Source organism: Pipra filicauda, unplaced genomic scaffold (genome assembly GCF_003945595.2).
Source record: "Pipra filicauda isolate LSUMZ 115617 unplaced genomic scaffold, ASM394559v2 scaffold273_size1055052_pilon, whole genome shotgun sequence".
NCBI classification, from domain to species: domain Eukaryota; kingdom Metazoa; phylum Chordata; class Aves; order Passeriformes; family Pipridae; genus Pipra; species Pipra filicauda.
The window spans coordinates 253769-278306 of record NW_024104391.1 but is presented as its reverse complement, the minus strand read 5'-3'; the positions used below and the strand labels follow the sequence as shown (position 1 = coordinate 278306).

At 38.0% G+C, this 24538-nt stretch overlaps 1 protein-coding gene across 8 annotated transcripts in view; it reads right to left on the bottom strand.

The window, feature by feature from the left end:
• NFATC3 (nuclear factor of activated T cells 3) overlaps nucleotides 1-24538 on the bottom strand; it is a 65120-nt gene that overhangs the window by 6422 nt on the left and 34160 nt on the right. For 2 of the 8 annotated variants that reach the window (XM_039382515.1, XM_027749995.2), the window contains 7 exons: nucleotides 19153-19352; nucleotides 18331-18503; nucleotides 17443-17583; nucleotides 16570-16625; nucleotides 15806-15932; nucleotides 12927-13970; nucleotides 4304-4405 (listed from right to left, as the gene is read on the bottom strand). In XM_039382515.1, the coding sequence (XP_039238449.1) occupies nucleotides 4304-4405; nucleotides 12927-13970; nucleotides 15806-15932; nucleotides 16570-16625; nucleotides 17443-17583; nucleotides 18331-18503; nucleotides 19153-19352 (1843 nt within the window). Of the gene's footprint in view, nucleotides 1-1900; nucleotides 2202-4303; nucleotides 4406-4427; nucleotides 9549-12926; nucleotides 13971-15805; nucleotides 15933-16569; nucleotides 16626-17442; nucleotides 17584-18330; nucleotides 18504-19152; nucleotides 19353-24538 lie in introns of those variants that run through there. The other 6 variants (XM_039382517.1, XM_027749999.2, XR_005563989.1 and 3 more) reach the window with 5 other exon arrangements.

Below are 24538 nucleotides of genomic sequence, written 5' to 3'. Positions count from 1 at the left end.
GAGTATAAACACACATTTTCTATAACATTGTCTAGCAAAACTCAAGCTCTTCAGGTAGGAAAGGAAGTAAATTTCAACCATTCTGAGAAAGGGCAGAGCACTCTATACTGCTGATGCTTTTCAAACAACAGAAAACTTCTTTGCTATACTTTCCAAAAAACACTTTATCCCACCTTTCCTAGTTTTGACTATGGGCTGCTTGGATTTCATATGCCCTTTCACTTAATCCTAAAAGCCATCCAGTTAGCAACTGCCTGTTTGGTATGCGTGCTACCCGGTGTTCTCACTGCTAATCCCGGCCCCTGGGCCTCTACTGTCAAGACATAGGGAACCAGAAATCTCTTACATACTAAATAATTGCGAATATTTAGTAGTCATTTAGTACCTACTGATCATCTAAAATAATTTTGGATGATCAGTGTCAATTGAGTGGATAACAGCAAAAGCATTATCAAATGTCTCCTGTGCTTACACTCCGGGTCACTAATCCTGAAATAATGACTGGACCAGATCACAAGAGAGAGGGTGGCACACACTACATGTGTACATGTGTGGCATATTCCTCCACTACAACAGTGATAACTGCACTTTGAAAACTTGTTTGTCAGATATGGCTCAGATCAAAATGCAACACAGCTTTTTTAATTTTTTTTTTTAATTGGGCTGTGAAATGGAAATGATTTTAACAACTTTGTCTATTTAACTGACCTCTTTGGCAGTTATCCCAGATTTCAGAATTTCAGCTGTTACTTTATTTGCAGTAGTTTCATCTTTTCCTCCCCTAGTATTTATCTAGAATGTAAGTTGACTGGCAAATGTATACTAACAGTTAAAAATGGATTGTGTAGAACAGAAGTTAACATGGTAGAGAGAAAATCAGCTCCAAACAGATTAGATTGGCCTGGTCAATACCAGTGATACTGTAGCGTTGTATTGTAAAGGTTTTTGTCATTTTTTTTTTTTTTTTTTTCTTTGTTCTTCTCCCTCTGTGCCACACAGAAAAAGAATGAACACACCCTAAGAGAGCACTGAAGGTCAGCTGGAGGCTCAAGCCCCTGGAACCCTGCAAATACATTAAGCAGTGTAGTAACACCAATATCAGCAGAACAGAGAAGTGGGTCTGACTTTTGGATCTGCTGTCAAGCTGAAAAATAAGAGCAACCACTTGTTCGGTTTTACTGAGTTCTTCCCACTGTTTCCACTTCCCACTGTGCTCTGTTTGCCTGGTTTCAGTCCCTGCTCACTGCACAAACGGAGGCAGCCGAAGCACGGGAGTCTCCCCTGCCCTTGTCTTTCAGGCCCAGGACTTTGCCTCTGGGCTGCTGAATGCACGGGGACAGCTGGCAAAGCCAGTGTTCCAGTGTTTGTGCAGGACAGCCAGACTGTTCATGGAGAGCTCTTAAAACTCTGCAATTTGCAATCCAGAGTTTTAAGATAAACTAAAATTAGGTTGAACATTTGTGCAGTCAGTGACACACAAGAGCTGTGGGTGCTGATCTTATCAGCTGTCCCAGTACTGACCAACCCCTCAGGAGAAATTCCCATCTACAGAAAGTGATCCATATTTGCTGATTTGAATAGAACAAACTCTTGTGTTATGAAGCATGACATCATAATGAAAAATGATGCTCTTATTAATAAATGGCTGAATGTTTTGGTTTGGATAAATTAAAAAAAAATATATAATAACAAGCTCATTCCTAGCATTTATTCACCCTTTCAAGACTACTTTTAACACTACTGAGCAAATTTTCATAGAATTGTCCATTGTAAATTCAAGACAGCTTTATATGATAATAGTTCAGAGAGTCTGTCATTGTATGTATGATTAGCACAGGTTTTATTCTTTCCCTTACTCTAATTTCTACTTTTTCCTTAACTATCTATTTTCTTTACTCACAAGGTCTTCCTGTAGAGGTTTCTAGACAGTTTTTGGTTTTCACCCCTCTGAATAGCTGAGCAGCAGCAGTTTCACATTCACCTAGGCTCTAAATCAGATTTAAGCAAGAGGTTATACATTACAGTTGAGAACTGTTTCTTACTCTTTCAGAGCTGTTGTCTGGCATGTCATCTACTTGAGGACAATTGTCACTGTCACTAGCTGTTCTGAAAACTTTTCACTGACACCTTACCTTGGACAGGTCCTGCAACATGTCTCTTTTTTCAAAGGACTTTGGGCATGAGAATCTCTAGTTCCTCAACTGTGAACATCAATACAAAAAACTTTCTAAGATCATTTATCTTATTTTAACTGAATAACTGATTTGTCATCTGTGGGGCACGTCTCACATTTAATCTAATAGTTTTCATGTTCTTTTCTGTTTTCTGCATTTAGAAGCAGCTTGTAGTCTCTCTCACTGCAGAGTAAGTGTACACTTAATAAGACCCTCATAAAGAGTTTGCAGACTGTTTGCAACTATTTGACCCTTTGACCACCTATTATATCTCAGTGAGTTTGACTGTGTTCCTATAGTTCACCTTTTCAAGTTTGTCACAGCCTGTAGTGATGAAACTGCAACAAACCAAAGATTTATTTTTTTCCAGGCAGTTTCTGTATGGTCCTTTGGACCAAATAAAGAGATATTTCCCCTTGTGGGTTCTCCTCATGACTTAGTACTCCACACAGCAGTCATCACACTTACCCATTCAATAAAGGATGACTCAAGTATTCCATTAGTTATTTCCTGCCTTTGCAGATGCTCTGATCTCGTGCAGCACACCAGTTACAGTTGCTCTCCTCTTCAGCAGTATAATTTAGAAGCTATACTCTTCCTAGTTTAACCCTGAAAGTTGTCTCTGCAAGAATTCTGTACTAGCAACGGATACAGAGAGCTTCTCTCATTTGACACTGCATTCTTCAAGGTACAAAACCATTCTACTTTCCTGTGTAAAAAAATCTCTCGTATTTGTACCACACTATCTTGTGCCAAATACATAAAATACCCATTATTTTAGTTTTAAAAAAATGCCATTTCTCAGTTGTATTTCTCACATGCCAGCATTTGTGTGTAAGCATATTTCTCTCCACGTCTGGGTCTCTGTCTGTGTGCCTTTTTTAAAAGGGATCTGTAGGTGTACATTTCATAAGCCCAAGTTTGGGGTTTGCCAACCTGTGTGTTATTCTTTAGTTGATGAGACTGGTATTTGGGGGTTATTTTATTACTTAATTGAATTTTCATTTTTCAAGAACTTCTGCTCTTCAACAATTATTCTGAACCTATCAGAGTCTGAGTTGCACAGGATATAGTCTAGAACACTGAAATAATCTAAGCTATAACTTGCAATTTACTAATAGTTTTGCTGTTTCAATATCTAGGAATGTCAACTTAGTGTACAGAGTCCTTTCCCTAGCTTTGCCATTCTAAATAGGAGCTACTTACCTTACTAATAACATTTTGATATGTAAGGAAAGCAGAGCTAAATTTCTTGAAGGATGATAAAAGACCAGCGTGATTTATTTCAGTTTCATAGGCAAACTTAAGGTCAGTCTACACACTAATTGTGTGAAAGAGTTTGATTACTTTACTGTTACTAATCCCAAATCTACTGTACACTTACAGGTATTACCCTTTAAAAATCACTGGGGAATGTAAAACATGTTATCTGTGTTTTAATATATGTGTATACGCATATATATTGGAAAAAAGTGTAGTTCTTTGGCATTTTAGGCATGTTTGTAATAAAGTGGAAAACACTTAAGTATAAACACAAACGACACCCATATAACCATGCATCAACTTCTAACATTAGTATTTAGAAGAGTCGTGGTGCATGATTATCTTGTTTATATGTGAAATAAAGAAGCTGAAATAATAAATCCAGATGTTCTTTCCCAATTACAGTGCACATTCAACTTGAAATCTAGTTATGAATCTGTATTCCTAATACTTAGATAGCTGGTGCACACCACTGTATTCCATCTATTTAAATTGATATTGCTTCATCTTTTTAATAAAGAGAAACATTCCAAATTTCTCAGGTAACTTATCTGGCCACTCTTTAACGTTGCCCATATTTGGCTTAAAATGTTCATATCCTCTTTGTTTTCCTAGATCCTACAGCACTCAGGAAGTTCTGTGGCAGCTCTGTATACTTTGAGTGGCGGATTTTACTGAGTGACTGTACACCTGGTTCAGAACTGCTGAATTTCCAACTGTTTCAGAATACACAGGTGTCCAATTACAGTAATACTTCAGTATTACACAGCGCTTTTCACTTGTAGCTCATAAGACTATTAAAAGACTTTCCCCTTTCCTTTGTGCTCCAATTTCAAACATTGAAGCATTTCAGTAAGCAGACTCACCCTCTAGATTTTCCACATAGGAGTTGGACATGAATGCTGAATGTTGAGTCCATTTCTCTGTTGAACCTGATGGCTGGTATTCCAGGTCAGAGATAAAACTGTCTGTATCAGAGAAGAAGACAGACATAACTACTGACTGGACTAAACCAAGAAGTTACAGTTCACTCAACGAGGAAGTGATTTTCATTTTTCTTTTAATAGCACTAAATTTAAATACCCAGCTTCATTCACAACTAACTACTGCGTAAGCCGACATAAATAACTATTTATAAATTATCAGAGTGCTTATAAAAAACAGTATCACTTATCTTGTATACTTAGTTACTTTTCAGTTAGCAGCCATAAAGGTAATGGTTAATATTTTTGGATGTCTGCCTAGATGTATCATCATGATTTTTATACTACTTAAGTTTGTTTTAGTATTTGTGTTAGTTTAAGACATTCCTCCTGCAGTTTTCTCAATCTGCTTTACTTACTGTGGTCAAATTAAAAAGTTGCCCCTTGACAGCAACTCCACTGAACAAGGTAGGCAAAAGAGTACTAGTAAATAAAACTTTTATTGCTATTTTCCCTATCCCTTAACCAAAGGAAACTGTCCCTGTACACAGCTATTGTCTTCCTCTTTACTTGTCACACTGTCTGTACACTTTGTCCAAGGTACTGCTCTGCAGTCAGACCACACACAGATCCAAGTGCCAGAATACCAAGTACTATCTTGGCACAGGTGGCTCTCTGAGACCAAGGTCATGTGAGAAATCCCAGAGGAAGTGGAGAGCTGTGTTTCACTGAACTGCTTTTCCTGGAAGAAAAAATCAATGTCAAATAGTGTGTTCATTACTTTAACCAACAAGTGTGTGTTTATTCAGTTGTGACTGGTGGCTATGCAGAGCTTACAACACTGTACAGGGTTGGATATAGTTGTTTTTTTTTTCCTGTGCAAGACAGAGCTGCAAGTTTAGTAAATTAGGCTTTTACACAATTAACAAAATTACTCTGGACCTTGGCCAATTTGTGCCTTCTGGATAGATGCACACACTTGTTTTGCCAGCATGGTTTTTAAGCCCTGCTTAGGGGTCACTCCCAGGAGAATGAGTCTCCTCTTACTTCCTTCTGAAATTCAAGCAGCTCAAATGACTTCTTTGGGTGACTTCTTATGCTTAATTGTTCAAAGTGTAAAGTTACATGTATTTAAATGGGAAGTGGAAAGCTTTATCTGGGTTTCAATGAAAATGCCCACTGCCACTGTGAAGGAAAGGAATAGATTAAGGATAAATTCTTGTCAAATAATAGGAGATTAAGAAAAGAGCATTTTCCTCCACCAATTATGGTAGAAACAGCAAGAAAGTGATATTTAAATAAAGATCTAATGAAACCAGGGAGATGGGCAGGAAACTACCTCAAGGGGAAACAAATTAATGTTTGCCAGCAACCCTCTTTAAAGGCACAGCTTTCAAAGGAGCAGACAACAAACACTGTCAAAAAAACCTCCGGAGAGAACAGTGCAGTTCATTAGCTCCTAAAGCAACAGGCTGTGCACCATAAAGACAGCACAGCCTATACAGTGAGGGTTATCTGTCACTCTAGCAGGGAAATATGATTCTGAGCAGTTTTTCTAATTAATTTCATACTTAGAGGGATTCTGAGGTTCTCGTGTGCCCTAACAAAGCTGCCAAATACTGAATGTTTGCTTTTATCAACCCCTGACAAATTGTCATGCATAGCACACGTAACATGTCTCCAGCCAGCACCCTCTAGAATGAAGCACATGTGCCTTGGGCACACACTACGTATTCGGGAAACGTGGTAAATAAAGCATCAGCCTTTTCAAGTGTGTTATGTAGCATAAGAGGTTTGTTCAACATGCAAGTAAGTTAGATAGAACTTGAGCTACCAGGTAAACGTATATTAAAAATACCTTTCTACCTCATAATTTCATAAACATTTGAGAAAGTTTTTTACATCTTAAAGCACTATGAAAATGTGTTCTGTACTGAAAGAATATAAAACCAAAATTAAAACTATTAAATTGAAACAAAAATCAAGAAACCTGACACCCTTTAGATCTGTTTAACTGATGAAAAATTCATATTTTTATGAATGACTTCTTTGTCTTGACTCATCCCTTAAGTAAAGAAAGGTTAAGAAAAGCTTTAAACCTTCAATTATCTGCATCAGATTTGGGTCAGAGTAGGAAGTCATCTTAAAATTAGAGCTCTGTTATGGATACAGGCAGACCAAAAGGCTACTGGAGTTATACCATTTGATTTTCAGAATCTCTTCCTACAGGAGTCAACTAACTTCCTTTTTTATAGCACCATCCAATTAGAAGTTTAGCCTGTGTATCCTTTATTGCTGCTGAACTGAAAGTAGGATGTGTGGGCAATGGGACTTAAACCTAGAAGATGTACTAGTTTTAGAAAAGTGGCTTTCCAAAAATATTTTGGGATATGTGATTGTAGTGTAGCTACAGGAAGTAAGAGTTTCTTAACATGCCCCACAAAAAGAAGTTGATACAATTGTCTTTGTGTGTTTAGGGGAGGGCTGAGTGAATCGCTCTATTGACAGAGGCAACAATGATCAGTAAACCTCAAAGAACGCTATGGACAGACTGCAGCACACATTTCCTCACACACAGGCCTTTGTTGTCAACTCCAGAAAGAACTCTATCAGCTGCATTTATGTGAAGAATCCCTGTAACTACATCACATTGCTCAGTGCAGTATATTTAGCCTGGTTTTGACTCCACATGACCAGCAACTAATAGAGTGTCAACTTTCCCTAACAACAAAAAAGAAAAAGCTGCCAGGCTATAATTAAGCCTCAGTCCTCTGTGCTGTGGAGCAGCCACAGCTGATTCTGCTCGTTTGACACCAAATCAGTCATATGCCAGGCCATGTCTGCTATGGCAAACCACCAAGGACACAGTGGGTTGCCTTGCACATCATCATTCCAAGTCATAGGCCAGACTTGCTTTTAATAATTTCAGGTTTGATGCCAACTTTACTAAGAAGTACTACTTTTTTTATTAACTGACAAAATAAGGCTGCATGAAATGCTGGAGGAGTACAGTTTTCCTGTGCACATTATCTTTATAGCTGCACAGAGAAGCTGCAGGTGCCTGCAGAGTCAAAGCACAAGCTCTGCAGTTATGTGGTACAGTAACAAATACCTTGTTCGTGTCTCGGTCATGATGTCACACTCTGCATTTCTGTATCCTGGTAAACCCAACTCCCTTAAGTCATGTTTACCCCCTTCTCTCACACAAGGAGAGAGATGAGTCTGAGCCAGGACTAAGCATGAGCTTTGGTGCTAGAGGACATGTGCTGTGCAGTGGAAAGCAGTGCTGAAGTGTCTCAGTGTATTTTTGCAGTGTCACAAGGCATGCTGAGCTCCTTCCAGCTCTGCTGCTATTGCCAGCACCTACACCACGATGCAGACATGCCACTTGCTCTCATGGAAGAAGTCTCTAACCTCTTCTAATCCTTAAATGGAAATATTTCTGCAGTGGTACTACTAGTTGAGCTTACTTTGCATTCGTTACAAGATGTCCTGTGGCTCTCCGAGGGAGAGCTGGTCAGACACCGGAGGATTTAACTGACATTTTTACAAATCAGAAGTCTGTAACTGGTCTTCTCAATAGATGCCTTGCTGTCACAAATTTTATGAACACGATGAATCCACTAGAAGATATGGTCATAGCCTCCTTTAACTGCTGACAACCCCTGATGGATAACACTCTCCACCTTTCCTCACCGCTCCAACCTTTTGCTTTTAAACTACTGCTCAGTCTGGATCTTAACCCATGCTGGGCATGCTGCAAGGTGCAACATTTTGTTCCATGCTTAGGAGAGAGTAAAACCACCTTCGATTTGAGATGTACATCTCAAGTCTGAGCTGCACCAGCAAGACAACAGGTTTTTGAGCTGCTCTCCTCCATACTAAGCTAGACTCTTTCATTCAGTATTTTCTGAATGCTCCATTTGGCAGGACACTGCCTTAATTAGGAATGACCTGTTATTGCATAAGTTTTAAATATAGGCAGAAATACAAAGTATAGTCATTCTACAATATTTTCTTATTAATTACTACTTTGATTATCCAGAAATTAAGCTGAAGCTACAGTAAAAAGCAACCTGTAATGATGTACACATTTTCTAGCCAAGATAGAATAATCTGAGCTTCCCAGCAAGAGACTTTATCAGCTAGAGAGTCATCACAGAACTACTAAAATGAATGAATGCTAATGGCTTAGAATTCTACATGGAATGTGGCTGACAAAGCAGACTTATTGCTTTATATACACAAAATGGTTAGGGGATTTCTAGTTATGATTTATAGTAAATCCACATACTGGCTTTTCTAATCTCCAGATTTATGTAATGGAGATGCAATGAGTTACAAAATGTAAGAGGATTAGTAGAAGGTCATCCTGATTTGCTGAATACAGCCTAACATAATACCTTCAAAATGGTTAAATACAGCTGTACATGCTAGAAATCTCATCACTGTAGAAAGCCATGAAATCCAAGGTAAACTCCCTTCTAAACTGCAAACCACAAGAGATTAAATTTTAGATCAACAGTATTAGAATAGATTTAAATCTAAAACTTGACAGTGGGATAGCTAAACCATCACACTAGGAGCACTTTTTAAATCAGACTGAGGGGAAATTAATAAGGCCTCATCATATAACTACACTGAGTCTGACTTTGAGTAGCTTTTTTTTCAAGTGGGGAAGAAATGGGACCTTTATTAGAGGAATATGCAGCAGAGCACAGTATGGATGACGGGTATGGGAAAGGATAGAAATGACCAGCTGCCTGTTTCCTGTCACTGCAGCTGCCTTGTTTACACCTATTTGCAGCCCTAACCATTCCACTGTCTATCCAGGGCAGTGTTAACCCGGGGGGTTGGGCAGAGGGCTACTTGCTGAACGACACTAAGGGAAAAAAGGTCCAACAACACACCAGGGGAGAGAAAAAGCAGATGGGACAAATAAAGTGTAAGAAGCTGCTTTCACATAGTTCTAGTCTGAAAGTTTACCAGCTTGTGCAGCCTAAGCTGGTAAAGACCTAAGCGGAAAAGAGGAGTTTTCCAGAACACATTTGAAGTAGTAACATACAATAAATATTACTTTGAAATTGTGTTGTTTCAAATGTTTTCTGTAATATAATTTTATTTTCATATCTAGGTATCCTCATGCATGTTGATCCCTTGTTTCTTCAAGTGAATTAAAAAGTGTTTCCTGCAGGAAGCAAAGACAGGAAGAGAAGAAAAAAAGCAGATTAGCAAATTCTGCTTGAGATTAGAGAAGTCTAAAGACATCAACAGGATCCTGTTGAACAACAAGATAATGAAGAGTCACAGAAACTTCAGTATAGGAAAAAAAAAGGAAAAAAGTGTCCTTTATGCAGACACACAGGTGTAGGATCTGCTTTCAAATTATGTAATCTGTGTTCACTCATACTCTGAACAGAGTCCAGCTTGCTCTGACTCATAAAGGGCAAATGAACGCAACAAAATTTAAAAAGATGCTCCACTGGTCACTGGCAAACATCTTAGACTTTTCAGGGAAGTGTAAATGGTGACTCTAGATGTGTTACACCTTCCAGGAGATGCTGGATTAAGACTAATCCAGATGCTCTTGGCTTGAGCACTGATGGATGAAGCATCTTTGTAGTTCTGGATTAGTGGATTTGGAGGGGTTTTTGGTGTGTTTTGAAGAAAACACCTAACTGCTGGCTGAAGAGGCAGTAAGATTCACTTTTAGAAGTCTTGCTCAAAGGAATTTACGTAACTACTACCCAGACCGCCACTTCTGGAGGTGGGGTTGGTGGTGTTTTGGTGGGGATTTTTGTGTCTTTTTGGTTTTGTCTTTTTTTTTTTTTTTTTTTCCATTTTGTGGTGGCTTTTTTGTAGTGTTTTTTGTTTTTAAAGAATTTTCAATCATATCCTGTCAAAGCTACACAGGAATTCCAGGACTTTGTCATGAGGTAGCACTTCCATACTGCACTGAAATTTTGTAAAATATTTCTTGAAATATTTTCTTGGCAAAGAAAACATCTACTATTTTAATTTTTAAATAGTGCATGTTACTTAAAAGAAAGAAGGTAATTTATGCCCTCAGAGGTTTTTTTGAATTTTTTGTTTACTTTAAGACTACTGACTTAAATATATAAGTCAGTAATCCAGACATGATTTAAAGAATTTTCAATTGGTTTTGTCTCAGTGTTTTGAGAGCTTTATTTGCCTTAATTGTTAACCCTTAAAAACCTATTTTCCAACTAAATATAGTTTTCATGTTTGATGTATTAGTTGGGAGAACATACTGTATCAACATTCATTTATGTGTGTAACTATGTTTGGATGTTTTTCTTTAATTGTTATAACATTATTGCAGAAAAACCTATTTGCCATTTGTGCCTGGCTCTATTTGTACAGAAACTAAAATTCAAATAGACACGAAAGAAAAAAAATTTAAATTAATTTTAAAACCAGAGTAACACATTAGATATATTATTAAAAAACTGTTCTTGTCTAAACATGTTGGGTTGTTTTTTTTTTACTTTAAGCTGATTAAGCAGAGGAAGTATTCACTCATGTTGAGAGAACTGAGCAGCTCTTTAAGACTTTTGGAACAGCAGGTTTCAGACCAGACATCTGATTTGTATTTGCTGATTGAAAACGAAAAAAAGCCCCAAGCCCAACCCCCAGGCATGGCAGGAGCATGGAAGGGAAAGGCAGGGAACCTCTCTGCTTGCAAACCTATTGCTGCTGCCAAGTGCTATTTAGCATTTAAATCCATGTTCAATTTTCCATATAGGAAGAGTCTTGTTTAATCACCAGTTTTCAGAAATTCTTCAAATTTCTATAAGAATCATTATTTAAAAAAGAAATTAATAAAGCTGTGGCCATTTGACTCACATGTACATTGATTATATTTTTCTAAACAATTAACAAGTGGCCATGCTTGAAGTGTGGCTATTACAGCTTTTCCTGTGCTTCGATGTCTGCCAGCACAGAAACAACTCAGTAATGTCGGTGTGTTAAGCCATGGAAATAGTTTCTAAAAGCAACTAATATTTGTGATGTAGGGAAAAAAAATGGCTTTCTTTTTACTGTGCATCCATTTTAATTTCTGAACAAGTATAAACAAACTGCCAAGATGCTCATAAATGCTAAACACTTCTGCTTACACTGTGAACAGTCTAACTACAGTATTCAGTTGTATTTTATTTATTTCTACATCTTTTGTTTGTGGGTGTGGAGGGAAGAAGGATGAGAAAAAAGTAGGTTCTAACCTGACATGTCCTGAAACACTAGATTTCTTTCTCACTCCTCTATACAGAAGTAGAAAATGCTACTTTTTTTGCTGCATATTGTTTCACAAAGCCTTGCTCTCCTCTCCTCAGCAAGTCCTTGATAGAATCAGTCTCTTTCTTCTTTTCTAAATAAAGTTGATTGATAAACAGTGTTTCTAAAAAGAGAGTTTTGTTTAATTAAGGTGGCCTCTGAAATGAAAGCCCAAGTATATTGGTTTCTCTCATTTTCTTCCTACTGTGCCCTGTCTTTGAAGGCATTTCCTACTAAATTTTGTTACTACTGTCAGGAGGTGACAATAGCAAGGCTGCATTTATGCAAGGAGCTGGGACTGACATGCATATTTAACAGATGACCCACACTTAAATCTTTATACTACTGCTGATGTAATTAAGTAATTACTAGGGATGGTTAAAAAAACCCCAAGCCACAACAGTAAAGGCTATTGGAGAAAAGATACACTAGTGAGATTCCCTTCATCAATACCAAACACATTTTACATGTCATTTAAGGTCAGGCCCTCTGTTCTTCCAGTCTTATTAGCGTGACATGTTCTATAAATTGCTTTGCATCAACACCTCCAATAGTTTGATGTTTGCGATTGGATATTTCTTCTTTTTTCACTTGGTTGGACAAGTTTTGTAAGTGACACTTTCCAAGTATTTAAAGTACAGACTTTTACAGCCTGCCTTTAGCACTGAAACGTCCTTGTTCTGTTCATGTTCAACAACTGAATTTCTCAAAAAGGTAGCCAGCGTGGAGAAAGCAAAACAGCCACTGTGAGCAGAGGTGCTGAATGATGGCAGTGTATCTACAGAACGCCTGTGAGGAGACTAAGAGAGTGCCAAAATGCATGTGAGAGATTTTCAAAACACTACCCTGCCCTTCAAAACTGGGACAACTCCAAGAAACGAGAATCCAAACTACATCTATGCAACTTAGATATTTTATTATGACTTTCATTGAAACATACCAATGAGACAACCTGAAAAGGCTTCAAATCAATTCCTTGAATATAAGGTGTCAGTGTGTAGGAGTTAATCCTCAAGCCTTGTTTTATGACAAAACCAAATTCTATGGGCAAATTAGACTAAAACACTTGAACTGTATAACTACAAATTTACATCTGATATAATTAGTTTTAAATAAGTTGTTTCTTTGGACACAAATATATGACTCCATTGTGATGATACAAATTTCCTTCCGTGAAGAGGAGTGCATTCTAAACCAAACAACCCTCACACACACACTTTGCAGTTTCATGTAGATTATATCCCAGTATTAAAATATTATACCCACTTACCATCATCTAGTGTGATGTCTTGTAGTCCTATGGTTTGAAAATTCAGCTCTCGATCCTCAGGTTCGGGTTTAATGTTAATAGCTGCCCCATCGGGTGCAAACGGAGATGAGTCGCACACAGAGTGGTGCCCGAGGGGTGACACAGCGCTGAGAGCCCCCAGGGCAGGGCTGGGGGCCTGGGGGGAGTGCTGGCCTGAGTGACTAGTGGGTGGGGGGGAGGAGGTGGGTCCCGAGCTTGGAGACTGGTAAGGCAGAGGCTGTAGCTGCGGGGAGGAAGGTCCAGACAGCGGCGAGTGGACCAATGGGTGGGAAGCTGTCGGGGACGGGGATGAAGCGGATGCCGGATTTGTAGAATGGTATGGGACTTGCTGTAGCTGGGGAGAAGACTGCCCAAGGGAGAGACCCATTGCAGAAGGGATGGAGCCCTGCCCAGTGCTTGGGCAGTGGTATCCCATTGATGGCAGGTGAGCAGATGACTCTCCTGAATGAGCTGGATGTGCCAATGGGTGCCCTGCTGTACTTGATGTTGACACAGAACCTGGATTTGAAGAATGAAACTGCACTGGTGGTAGAGCTTGGCAGCCAAGATTTATCAAATGAGGTACAGCTGTGTCTTGAGGAAATGAAATAGCATCAAATCCTTGGCTGGAGGCAGAGTTCATAGGAAGACCAGACTGTCCATTGTACACATTAGACTGCATAGGCGGGTAAGAAGGCCTCACAGAAGGTGCTGATGTTACCTGAAAAGACTGAACCACAGCAGGAGGCAAAACATGACACTCTTCACTTGGACTAAGGTTTCTACCTTGCATGTGTGGCAGGTGGGACACTGCCGAGGTCACCATTGCTGTATACGGTGCTTGAACAGGACACACAAGGCTCCTGGGTGACGTAGACAGCAAATTGTCATGTGGGTGCCCTTGCTCTGGTGAAGGCAGCTGAGTTCGGATCGAATGCAGGCCCTGGACGTTGCCTGTGTGTGGAAGGGTCAGAGATGGAACAGCAGACAGATCCACCTCATCTCTGTGCTCTTGCTTCATTATAACTAGAAAAAGTAAAACAGTTTCACAATTCCAACCCATCTGTATCCCGGGATAAATACACACCAATTGCTGTTTAACAACCACAATAGCACTGTTAGTGTCGTTGCTGCAATGTCCCTTCTTTTGCTCTGCTTTCATCATCTTTGACTTCATGCCTGCTATATTAACCCAGAGAAGCCAGAACAACTCTCCTAGCACGTATTCAAAGGTAGTTATCTTCCCTTCTAACACACCCTCCTAAGAAATGTATGTATTTAAAGACATTTGCAACCCAGTTAGAGAAAGTCCAGTACATCTAAAGGATGCACTCATCGCCAGAGGGACCAGGGGGCTGCTGCTGGGCACCACTGAAAACAGGCAGATGTGAGTTCAGTATCAGGCACTGGCAAAACATGAAGGAAATTTTTAGCAGGCTTCAAGCTTTCCTTCACCTCTGATCACTATGACAGCTGAACTTCGGCAATACAGAAACTAGTTTGAGTAGTGCACGTTGTTTCGATTACAGCAGCTCTTTCAGCACATGCCTCAACTTCAATGATGGCAACAACTGTTCTTATAATACAGAGTTACAAAATTACACACTTTCAGTTACAGGTTTGGGTTTTTTTAACTATTGATAGTCTCATGAAAAGATACTGATCTTAAGTACAAGTAGTAGAAAAATGTTAACACTTAACAGCTCAATTACTACTTTATAAAACACAGTTAACTAAATATTGCAGTTCAATGAACTGTTACACATACACAGATGAAATGGATTTTAAAGTGTGTAATAACAGCTGCAGTTATGATTAAAATTGCTTCTTATTTAGGTAATGTGTCATTACTTCATTCCACCATTTAAATACTTTAAATACAGATTTCTCAAACAAAAACATAGTTTAAGATGTGTAACTATCTTAGGAGCTGATATTCTTAAAAATAGTTGAAAATTACCAGAAATCTGGTAACAATTAGGCGTACCAGACACCTAAAGTAATACTGCCTACATAACACAGGAAGGTATGAAGGTATTTTTAGAGCACAACAAGTGAGCACAACTTATTTTAAATTGTGTAAACTAATGGAAGTTGGGTTTGTCAGCATATATATTGGCTTCAAGAAGTTTATATTAATATCCATATCCGACTTTAAAGACTCCTTCAGATATCTGGCTTCAAGTGCTCCAAGGAGTGCTTAAGAGTCCCCACCATCACTGGTTCCCTGGGAATTCTGACTGCTCTAAATGGGTGTGCAGTTCTTAAAGGAAAAGAAAGTGGCAGGCAAAGAAGCAGGCATTGCATGTCTCATAGCAACCACTTCCACATCCAAATAGGAGGGATTAAGATGTTTTAACTACACTTACAGTTAACATGTTCCATTTTCACTTCTGGCTAAGTTACAAACTATTTTCTCTCAGTAAGCTGCAATGTGTCCAGGGTGGGGGAAAAAATATTTTGATCTTCCTTGTATCTAAACCTGAGGGGTTTTTTTTGACATTTTAAAAGAGCAAAAAACCCCATAAACCTGTTCTTCTATGATCTCACTATTCTCCGTGTCATCACCAGGGTTATTTAAAAAGCAGCTTCTGAGATTCATCATCATTCTCAAAGAAAAGCAGAATGCAAAAATTAATTCTCTAGAAAATGTAATGAAGAAATACCTGGTTGTAATCATAGTACTGGAGCTTATTACTCTGTATTTCAGCTTTTTAATTAGACAACCTTTAGAAGCTCTTTTATAGCCAATTCAAAGCTAACTTATGTACCTATCAAAGGGACACGACTGTCTGAGTTTCTTTCAAATGTCTACTTTAAAAGCAAAATAAAATACAACTTCTGTGTTTTTCATTTAATACCTGGTGTATAAGTAAAACGTTGAGACTGACTTTTTTTCCTCTTGCCATTGCAGAGATAAAACTGCACCTGAACTGCAGCTGTAATGGTTTTGTTATGGTATGGAGGAACTTCAAGTACGATGTTTGCCTACAGGAAAATTGAAACAAAAAAGTTTTACGTATCAAATGCAAATGAAACTGCTATTAATTACAGAAAATCTAAAACACTTATTGCAAAATTAAAGTACCCTAATATTTTGAAATTGTCAAACTTAAGTTAATGCACATTACATAATAAAACAGTACTATAAGCAAATTTTTATTTGGAGACTTTTTTCTTTTAAACTCAAGTGCTCTGAAGATAAATGTTTTAATTAAATAGACACATCATCTAAAAGATGCTTTGTTTATCTGCCAGAGCATAAAAAACCTCTAGCAGTCAAAGAATTGCATTTTGGATCATTAAGTTTTTAAGAAAAATTTTAATGCACTGGAAATAATTTGTCATCTCTGTAAAATTATCTTAAGTTTCCTTTTTTCAGTTTTCAAATTCGTTTTTCATTGCTTTCACAAAAAGCATGCTATTTCCAGTTCCTTCAAAGCGTCATCTTAATGGCTTCTTTACAGTGTTAAGCCAATTTAGAAGTCTCCCATTGTCTGTCTGAATTAGCCAGTGATCTACTTACTTTCCTAAATGAAGTCTAAATTTCAGAGCAACAATGAAAATGTGTATTTTCTCATTGAATAAAAATAAGCTTTCTAAAGTAAGAAAAGTTGTTTCTCACCCCTTGACACTTTTCCCTAATTATTTTCCCTTCTACCTCCCACTGAGGTCGTCCATCTGTTGAGAGAAATTTAGAAATAAATCAAGCAAAAAGCATTTTCTAATACACTTAAATAATTAATCTTAAAAATACTTAAATACTTATTATAAAACTGGATTTCTTTTCAATCATAAAGAGGCCATATAAGCAGCAGACATAAATTGTAAAAAAAGTGTAAAGTATAGAGATGCTTTAGGAGTCTCAATACTACAACCATTGTAAGCTGACTGTTGTGCAGGATTCTGCATTTTAACCCAGTAGATTCCATACAGTAGATTGAATTCCAAAGGAGGCAGTGGGTATTGTTAAGTGTACAGAGTGCTTTTTACCCTATTTTTCTAAAAACATTTTTGAAAGGTAGTTAAATTGCTTCTAACACTTGTGGTTGTTCAAACACGCTGATGACTTAGGGGCTAAGTCACCATGCAAGAGATAACATAAGCCACACCTTTGTGCCCGACCCACAAGTTATAGACATTTACCACAAACACCTTCCCCTGAACCCACAGACCCTGTAGTTCAATTGCTGGGCAAGTTGTCTGCATTGGTAGGGAAGTAAATCACCTAGGGAACCTCTTTCTGCTCTGACCTGGCATAACCCATATCCTTAACTGAGCACTCGACTCTCTCTGTCACTGGGGTTTGTACAGGGTAGCAGGAAAGCAGCAGCAGCAGCGTTTCTGTCAAAGCTGTTCGAGCACATCGATCAGTGCCCAAATGAAGTTTCAGATTACTATTCAGGACTTTTTTTTCTTTTTAAAACATCATTGCTTCTTAAAATCAAACTCAGATAGTGGTTTTGGTTTCAAGAAAAAACAGCAAGACAGTATTTACCTTGTCCTTTTTCAAAAAATATAATTTTGGATTCTGCAAGAAAATTGGATCCTGTCACCACCATTTCATGACCTCCATTTACTGAGCAACTATTGATGCTGTACTTCTCAATCTGAGGAAGCTCTTGAGCAGACCGCTGAGCTTTAAAAAATATTAAGAAAAAAATTATTATGCACAGTTTTGATCATAATGACATTTATTTTGTGATTCTAACTTGAAGAATCAGGGGTGAAACTAAAATGACATCTATTTACATACACAATTCATATATGTGTATGATATATCTTTGTTTTAAAAATTATGTTTAAATTGCATAATTACAGAAAAGAAACACCAAAAAGCCATGAATCTCAACAGTCTCTATTTTTACAGCAAATGAAATTTTTAGTTTAGGAATACTAGTTTAAAAATTATTTTAGCATTTTCTAGACAAAGTGAATTCTAGGAGAAACTGAGATTGTTTGAGGTCATGTCTTGATTCTTTAGTGCTAGCATTTGACAAATGAACTCTCCAGAAGTTCAGCTGTTCACTAGATAATACTTTATAAAGACAAGTAACGGTATAGACCCTTGTAAATGAAACAGTATTAGTTCTACCTGGAATGAATATTTTCTCTGAGATGAATCACCTGCCCCTTCTCATACAAAGGAACTACTGAAGCTGCTATGTGACTGCACTATAAGGTATTTTTTACCCTAAACCTTCAGGCTACCACTTAGCAAGAACTGTCTTTAAGATACCTCAACTTTTGATAATTGAGCTTTTATGCACAATGCTTTTCACACTTTTTATATATAATTCTGGCAATAAATATTCTCAGAATGACAATACTACTGACACATGCAGAAAACATGAGTATAAATTATGTATAGTTAAAGCAATCTTACAGCATTCAACAGGGATGGAAGCAGTCTGCAGAGATAAGACTTTTCCACTAGGCTGTGGGATGTGAACACGGAACACAAGTCGCACTCTGGTGTTCTTCCTTCCAATATCTGTCTCTCCTTTACGGAGCTCTATGTCTGAATTGCGAAGCTTCAAAATACCAGCACAATCGATACTACGGGATGGAGAGGACGGACAGATGGAGCAGAAGAAAATGAATCAAACTATTGACAAAATATAGTCTGTAAGCCTTTCTTTCGTTAAAGAATGAAGCATGTTTTATTTTTTCCCCATGTTGTGTTATTTTAAGTGTTATTTTAGATGTCTGAGATTAAAAGAACTGTTAGTGTGAAAATGACAGCAAGCACTCTGTTGAAACATTTTGTCTTGTAAATGTCTAACTGCTGCTTTTTCGAACCTTTAAAAGATTATTTGATATTGCACATTATCTAACCTTCCAAGGAAGTTATATAATATAGTAAACATAATTTACAAAGAGCAAGAGACCTATATTTAGTTCTGCCTTAGGAAGGACTAGGGAATGACAAAATCCCAGCTCCCATTCCACACAGCGGTCAGTTATTCATATGAGACACACTTACCTCAGTCAACTAACACGTATGCATGAGAGCTTGCCTGCCTTCTCTACTCCTTTACTTCTGACTACCTAAACACTGGTATGTTTTAAGAGACGTGTCTATCTTAATTATGATCCACATTTGTGGAAAATATATTTTCCTACATGACTTTTCTTTCACCTTTGCACAAATGAAGAAAAAAAAGGACACATAGCAACCAAACAGCTGATTTATGCAGTGGTGTACCTGGCTGACATATTATTTTCGGGAAGAAGTGGAATTTCCAAAACTTTGGTGCTGGCAATGATTATCTCCTGACTGGCTGTCGCGACTGTTTTCCCAGTGATCCGGTGCACCTGGTAGAAGGCGTGAGGCCGCAGGTACCGATCGTCCGCTGTCCCGATGAACATTTGGAGGTTCACGGGCTTTTCACTGTAGCCCAGGAGCTGATGGAAAAACACATTAGTTGACTTCTGCTGCATCTGTGTGTGCAATTCTTCGGCAATCAGAAAACTGAGTACAGGCATCTGTCCCCAAAGACAAGTACTGGCAACAATTACCAGAACAAATGGATATTAAAATACCATTGTTACTATTTTAAAATCTTTCAAAGAGAATTGCTCTATCTACAGAATTTCAACATCAAAGCTACGTTATGTTATAGGTCTGTTTCTGATATGGTTTTTAATCAAAGTCTAATTATCAATTTTACTAAAGATCGCCTAGATTCCAGAAATACTAAAATATTTTATGAAATTGGAATAGCAACTTTTATTAAACATAAGAGGTTTTGTGAATGCAAATGTATCATGTTAGGACTGAGAAAATGTAATTAATAGCTGGAAAATCACGTGTGGTGTATTTTTGGTAAAGAAAATATTTAAAACCTCCCAAATTTTGCAAATGTTGATTCATACATCTCTCCTTTTCTTAAATACACATCTAGCCACCAATACATTCAGTTATCATAAAACCACCTGTTGCTTGAGCTAACAGCAGTAATTCTAGGCACAACACACTGAAACATCAGAAAAAATAATAAATTGACTCTAAAAGAAAAAGCTCGTTTTACGATAGTACAACGGTAATATTATCCAGGAGATTTAAGAAAACGAGTGTAGCCAATAGTAATACCAAAGTTTCCTTTAGACACTGCAATTTTAAAACTGAAGCCTATAAAATGTTTCTTATAAATCCATTTTACTTCACCTTCCTGCAATTGGCAGATTGATGCATGCTGCAAGTTATATAATTTCTAAACTGCACTGGAGCAAATTTATGTTTCATTGACTTTGACATCAACTTATGTTCAAACCAGAGGCAGGGCCAGACAGTCATTCTTTAAACGTGGTTTTGTCATGTCAATATTTTTGTCTCTAGGGAGAGTTATTTGGTCACACAACAATATTATCCAAGCTCTTTACAGAACTAACACTTAAAAACCAAACAAAACATGTCAATTTAACCTACTCAGAAGAGTAATTTAACGCCAGTAGTCAGCAGCACAACAGCCCAAAGCACACCCACATCAGCAATCAGAAGGCCCACTGCTGGTGCACTACTCCTGGCAGGAAGTTTTATGGACCAAATGAATGCCTGCTTTATATATTCAAGTTATGGCTTCAACAGCGCCTACCAGACCTATCACTTTTATTAGAGCTTTCTCAATCAAAAACAGAAGTTTGGTTTCCAACAGAAGTCTGGAAAGTCTTTGTCAATATGTAACATCTTTTTGTTCTCCCTGGACTTCTCAGTACAAACACTGCTAAATCCAGCTAAAAAACACCCAACAAACCAAACCAAAATAACCCTTCTGACACTGAGTGGAGGCAGTCTAGATAATCAGAGTTGCTTCCCATGTAAATAAATGTGATAAACAAGCACTTATAAATGTTGCAGTAGATATAAAGAATCTCCTGTGGCCATCAGTGTACTGACAGGTTTCTCTCCATTCATCTGTAACTACAGGAACACAACTGGACCACAAGGAACTTTCCTCTTAGTGTTGTGATCAGAGTGGATCACAGAGACTGTTACATCAATGAAATACATACACATGCACAAATTCCGTTTTATACTTGATGCAGGACTCCAATGTCTTTCCAAAAGATTTTTTTGTTAAATATCAAACGAATATTTTAATATTTTCTATTAGTCTGAATTATTTTAGGACATGTATTAGTTTAGCATTTACAGCAGCCATCTTTCACAAGTTCTCAACACTGTGACTGCATCATCCATTTTCCTCAGAGTTAAAATTAAATCTTAACACAATGGAATCCAGCCTAGATGTGACGTTAGTGTGTTCACTCTAATACTGGGAATTATAAAAATTACAAGCCAGACCTATTCAAAATTTTGACTAAGTTCCAAATGCGGTCACTGTGACAAAGCTAATTTCCAATTAAGGCTATTTTCCCCTTCCCAAACAATGGTCTGTACACAGCAGTTCTAGAGATACTGGTGATATGAGAGATAAGGAGGGGTGGTAGGGATACTTGTAAAACTAAGCTGGTCTGTCTACAGTCCATGGAGAAAACATCTTCTACAGAAGCCTACACAGGGCAGGAGTTTAATTTAGGGAAGTGAAACATTCCCTGTGCCAGCAGTTGCACTGTTATTGCCTGAGAGACTCTACGACCATTTACATTTGAGTTGCTCAAAGCCATGTCTAACACTAGTTTTCCCTCTGTGATTCTTGACCATCTGTCCTCACCCTGAAATCTCATTATGGAATACAGGGCCTGGTTTATGCAAAGCATGTTCTGGGAAAGGCAAGTCCGACACAAAATGCCCACTCCACCACAGATTAGTTATATATCAATAGGTTACAACGTGCATTTGCTGCAGGATGCTCTTGTGATACCAGCTTGTGTGCTTGAGTCATACAGCATGGCAGTACACCTCTGTATCAAAGTAGACATTTGAAACTATTTTACTACAGTTTCAGAAGAAGTAAAAACCCCACAAGACCCACACACTATCACCTTCAGTCAATTTTCTTCTGCTTTATATATTAAATTAAATGAAAAACAAGATGCCCCAAGAAGACTACAAGGAAAATACTGTAATGCAACAGAATACACTTTTATAGTAATTTAGAAGAAATCGATGCATTTTATAATTCCGAAGCATATAAATATGGCACCCCAAAAATTATCTGTAATAACATCAGGACAAACCCCTGAAAATTTCATATATACTTAAAAGCCATGCTAGTGCAAACCAGTCCCAAAACAAACAGAAAGCCAACAAGGCCTCCCCTGAACTAGGTCAATCAGATGCTTCCATTATAGCTTTGTCTCAAATAAATTGCTATAAAGGATCTGCAATGATGTCCTCTTAAAGGTATTGGAATATACAAAAATACGGTTAGGTAGAGAGTAGTAACACATTGGCAAGGTAGCAGAGACTTCAAAAATGTATATTTTGCATTGCTGATAATTTACTGCATTTATTCAAGGTTTAAAATAAAAAGAGAAAAAACATTGTAAAGCCATAAATATAAACAATGTGTGCAATACATGTGGCAACTAAATAAGCTAGGGGTGGGGAAGAAGAGAACAACCCCTATTTCCCACAGCAGAGAGTATAATTCAGGGCCTGATCGCAGTAACAGAGCCACATTAAAGGGAAACATATCCCAGCCTTAAGCAAGCAATGAACAGGCTGCACAGTGTCCTCGTGTTTCCAACAGCCCTATTTACAGCAAAAAGCCAGTAAGCCTAATTGGCTGTGGATGCTACTGAGACAGCCTGATGTGCTAGTGAAACTCGGGGAGCTGGAGAGACTGTCAAAAACATGTGGATAAAAACCCCTCAACCTTTATTATACAAATTTGTGCTTTAGAGTTAACATTTTCCCGTAAAATTTTGTGTAATAAGCAAGCTGACAACTCCACGCATGCCATGGATTCTGCAAAAGTAAATCAAAGATTTACAGTGTCTGTAATCAAAGATAAGAGCCTGTGGGGGCCAATGAGCCAAAGCTTCAGTAGGAAATGATCTGCTGGCTCATGGAGAGGATGCCCTGCACATCCCATGTAGTGTCTATTACATAATCACTCAAAGGCCATAGTGAAACCAACACACTGTGTAGCACAACAGAATTAAAGAAAGCCCATGTCACACCACTCCTGAGAAGACAGTGTTGGAGTACTCTATTAATGCACCTGGAAGTTCCCCCACTATATCTAACTACAGGGAATTCAGCAGTTTGCTGAAGGGTATCGAAGTGTTCTGAAATCCATTCTATGGCTAATCCTGGTGAGAGCAAGCCTTGGATGTCTCTCCCTGTACAAAAGAAGTAAAGCAGAACTTTCTGCCCACCACACTGGGTCCCCGCTGGAGACTGAATCATCATAGGATCTGAACTACCTTCTGTCTCCTAGGAATGGTGTCATCTCTCCTCCAAAAGAAAAATCGTATTTGGAGCCTGAATTGCCATTATTGATGCAATACCTGTCTTGTGAATAACAAAGAAGACTTACTACCCCAAATCAACTTCAAATCAGGAAAAATTACATATTTTGGAATTTAAAATGCATTCCTTTTTTATACAGTTTTGTTCTCATTCAAAAAAATGTTGATTGTTCTTAATTTCATTGACAGCAGGGTTATTACCTTGTCTGCTTTATGCACAATTCTATATGTTAAACAGCCCAAACATTTAAGTCAGTAGAACAAAATTCCTAATTGTTTTTCAATGAAAATACCTACATAATTAACTTGAAAGAACATACACTATGCTTTGTTCAAATACATAATGAAGACATGGTATCCGAACCTTTATTTCACCTTAGAAAAGAACACACAATACACACAAATAAGAACACAGTGTCTTTGTACAGACTATAGGTATTTAAATAAAAGCATTTTACAACCTACTGGCAAGTGCTGCAGAATCACCACGATGAAGATGTGTTACAGTAAGTCACTACAATACCAGCATGCCCCGGATTCAGTCACGGGTCACTTACAGATGGACAGGAACTTGAACTACTGCTCGAACCCTAGGCGGACTTTCAGGTACACCTTCCAGCATTTACTCCATTAACATGCAGTCCCAGACCTGCTCACTACAAACAAAAGTTACTAATTTCACTTTAAAAAAAAGATAAACCACTTTCCCAGGAGCAGCAAACAGTGTGCTGTAGACAACTAGTAAGTTACTGCACAGTGTCACTACTGACCTCTAGAAACCCTGCTCTGTAACAGAATCCTGATCCACCACCCACTGCTCTGCTGAGGAAACTCAGCCAAGTTGTTTTTGTGTTTCTATATCGTTTCCATAGCAAAGGTCAGTGCCTGCGTAAGTTAAACTAAAGCAGGAAGGCTAAAGACTGAAGGTCACTACAGGATAAGCCAGAAGGGCTTTGTGCCAAAGTGCTTCCAGCCGTATTACTACACTGCACACAGGAAACCCAGGCATGGCTATACCGAGTTTATAGCTTTTACCCAGGAACTACAAAGATGGTCAGTTAATGAGAGAACTTTTGGATCATCCAGAAGTTGTACTTTAAATGGCAAAAACATTCCTACGTTCTTAATGCACACATGGAAAATCTTTTTAAAATGTGTAACACTAGACAGTATACACATTGATTTGATCACTGAAGACAGCAGCATTTAAA